This window comes from Gossypium arboreum, chromosome 5 (assembly GCF_025698485.1).
Source record: "Gossypium arboreum isolate Shixiya-1 chromosome 5, ASM2569848v2, whole genome shotgun sequence".
Lineage (NCBI taxonomy): Eukaryota > Viridiplantae > Streptophyta > Magnoliopsida > Malvales > Malvaceae > Gossypium > Gossypium arboreum.
Genome location: NC_069074.1, coordinates 82,776,239 through 82,778,740, shown reverse-complemented (window position 1 = coordinate 82,778,740; position 2,502 = coordinate 82,776,239). Strand labels below are relative to the sequence as shown.

The 2,502-nt window shown below is 28.8% G+C and overlaps 1 protein-coding gene across 1 annotated transcript; it reads left to right on the top strand.

The window, feature by feature from the left end:
• Positions 1 to 715, top strand: LOC108451580 (anther-specific protein LAT52-like). Its single transcript, XM_017749255.2, has 2 exons — positions 1 to 214; positions 323 to 715. The coding sequence occupies exons 1-2, from the start codon at positions 43 to 45 to the stop codon at positions 676 to 678; spliced, it is 528 nt and encodes a 175-aa protein (XP_017604744.1). The 5' UTR covers positions 1 to 42; the 3' UTR covers positions 679 to 715.
• The last annotated feature ends 1,787 nt before the right edge of the window (positions 716 to 2,502 follow it).

Sequence of the window (2,502 nt, the reverse complement as noted above, 5' to 3'; positions counted from 1 at the left end):
TAAATTTACCCTTTTTAGCAAGTTTGATAATTCAAGAAAGAAATGGCAAAAGCTTCTCTGATCATCCTTGTTTCTTTGGCTATTTGCATTTCATCTTCACTCAACCTTGTTTATGGAGAAGCATCCGATCGAAACAAGTTCACCGTCATAGGTCGTGTTTATTGTGATACTTGTCGTGTTGAATTTGAGACTAGCTTAAGTGAACCTATCCCTGGTATATAATCTAATTAATGTATTTTTTTAACAACCTCTTCTTCTTCTTTTTTGTTATAAATAATTCAAATAAGGTTAATAAAAGGTTTTAAATATTTATAACTGGCAGGTGCAGTAGTGAAATTAGAATGTAAGAATCGCACCGATGAAAAAACTACTTTTCAAAGCCCAGAAATAACAACTGATAATATAGGAGACTACAAAATTGAAGTCACAGGGGATTATGAGGACTCAGACTGTGATGTCACCTTGGTGAAGAGTCCCCGAGCAGATTGTAATGATCCCACAGAAGCGTGGAGGAAAGCCAGGGTGGTTCTCACCGCGTTGGATGGTGTTACCGGCCAAATTCGCTTTGCCAACAATCTTGGGTTTAAAAGGAAAGATGCTCTTCCAGGTTGTAAAAAAGTTCTTACAGACATGGGTTATTTTGAGCTTAAGAATGAACTTGGAAACGAATTCGTGTGACAACTTATGGAAATTTATAGTACGTATTTATTCTAAATTTAAGAATGATTGATAAGTGGATGGTTGAAAATTTATAACTTGAAAATTTTAATGTATCAAGTATAAATATAATCAATAAAAAATACAGGATATAAATGAGAATAAAAATATTGTGATCCAATAAAAACATAATTGGAATTGAAATAAGAGAATAAATTATATTAAAATCTTCCTAAAAAGTATAGATTTTAGATAAAAATAAAATAGTGTCACATCATTAAATTTTAAATATAACAAATTATTATTATACATTCATCTATATTTAATACCTTCTCCAATTTAATTTAACTTTAATTAAATTATTTAAAATAATTAATTTTTAAATTATAAACAAACATATTTTCTTCTTTACAAATTTTAATCATTTCATTTTTCCATAAGTTAATATTTTTTATTTTTGTGCAATCAATTTTTTTTTAAAAAAGTATTTTTTGTGCAATTTTTTCATGTCATTGACATATAATTTTGGTACTTTTTTTACCATGAACCCTGAACGTTAAACTCAAACCCTGAACCTTAAACCTTGAACCTCAATTAATGAGTTTTAGGATTTGGATTCGAGGTTTAAGGTTTAGGGTTTGAATTTAAGGTTTAGGTTTATGTTTAGGTTCAAGATTCAAGGGTTCGAGGTTATAGGTTTGGGGTTTGGGGTTTGGGTTCAAGGTTCAAGAAATCAATGTTATGAGTTATGAGTTTGGGGTTTTAAGTTTTGGGTTTAGGGTTCGAGATTCTAAATTCAGGGTTTTGGTTTTGGTTCAAGGTAAAAAAAAACTAAAATTATGTGTTAATCACATGAAAAAAATTGTTGAAATGTTACTAAATAATTGGAAAGGGACCATAAATAATATGGTGGGAAAAGTTCATAAAATAATTTCTCTATGGATGAGTGTATAATAATTTTACGTCTTTAAAATTTGATGATCTGATAAAATTTTATTGGTGCCTAAAATCTTAATTTTAGGGTCATCCTAATGTATGTTGTTCCTTCAAGTAATTAAAATATCAAACTTTTATTTAATTAATTAATGAAATATATAATAATATTATAAATAAAAAATACTGGTGATTCTATAATTGTTCTAGAATACTCAAATTACTTTTGTTTTTTACTTTTGTTAATATAATAATATTAAGTATGTTTAAAATTAATTAAGGATAGAAATGTTGTATAAATTAAGTATGTTTTTCTTTTATCTTATATTTAATAAATAGAATTTTGATAAATGTTTTGAATAATTTTATTTAAATATTACACGTGACCTAATTATTTTATTTAAAATTTAAGTCTCAATTAATAAATTATAGGGATTTGGATATGAAAATGCAACAGCCAAGAACCATGAGCTTCCTTTCGAGTTGGTCATCTCTTGAAACGGGTTGGATTAAGCTTAATTCAGATGAGGTGGTGTCAATTATTAGGCAAAGTGCTTCTATTGGCGGAGTATTAAGGGATTCAAAAACAAACTGGTTATGAGGTTATGGGATGAGTTTCGACAAAAAAAAAAATCAACTTTTAAAGTTGAAACAAGAGCGATGTTGGAAGGCCTTTTTATAACTTGGGAGAAGGGATTCAGAAAAGTTGAAGTTGAGTGTGATAATACTTTATTGATTGAACTAATATTGTCTAGTGGAGGAGCTAATGGTAGTTTAGTGGAATTAAGATTATTACATCAGTTGTTGCGTCAAAGATGAGAGGTTCGCGTCTGATGTATTCCGAGAAATCAGAATGGAGTTGCGGATCACATGGCTAAATGTGTTGACACAGGAGATTCTTTGTTACGTTTA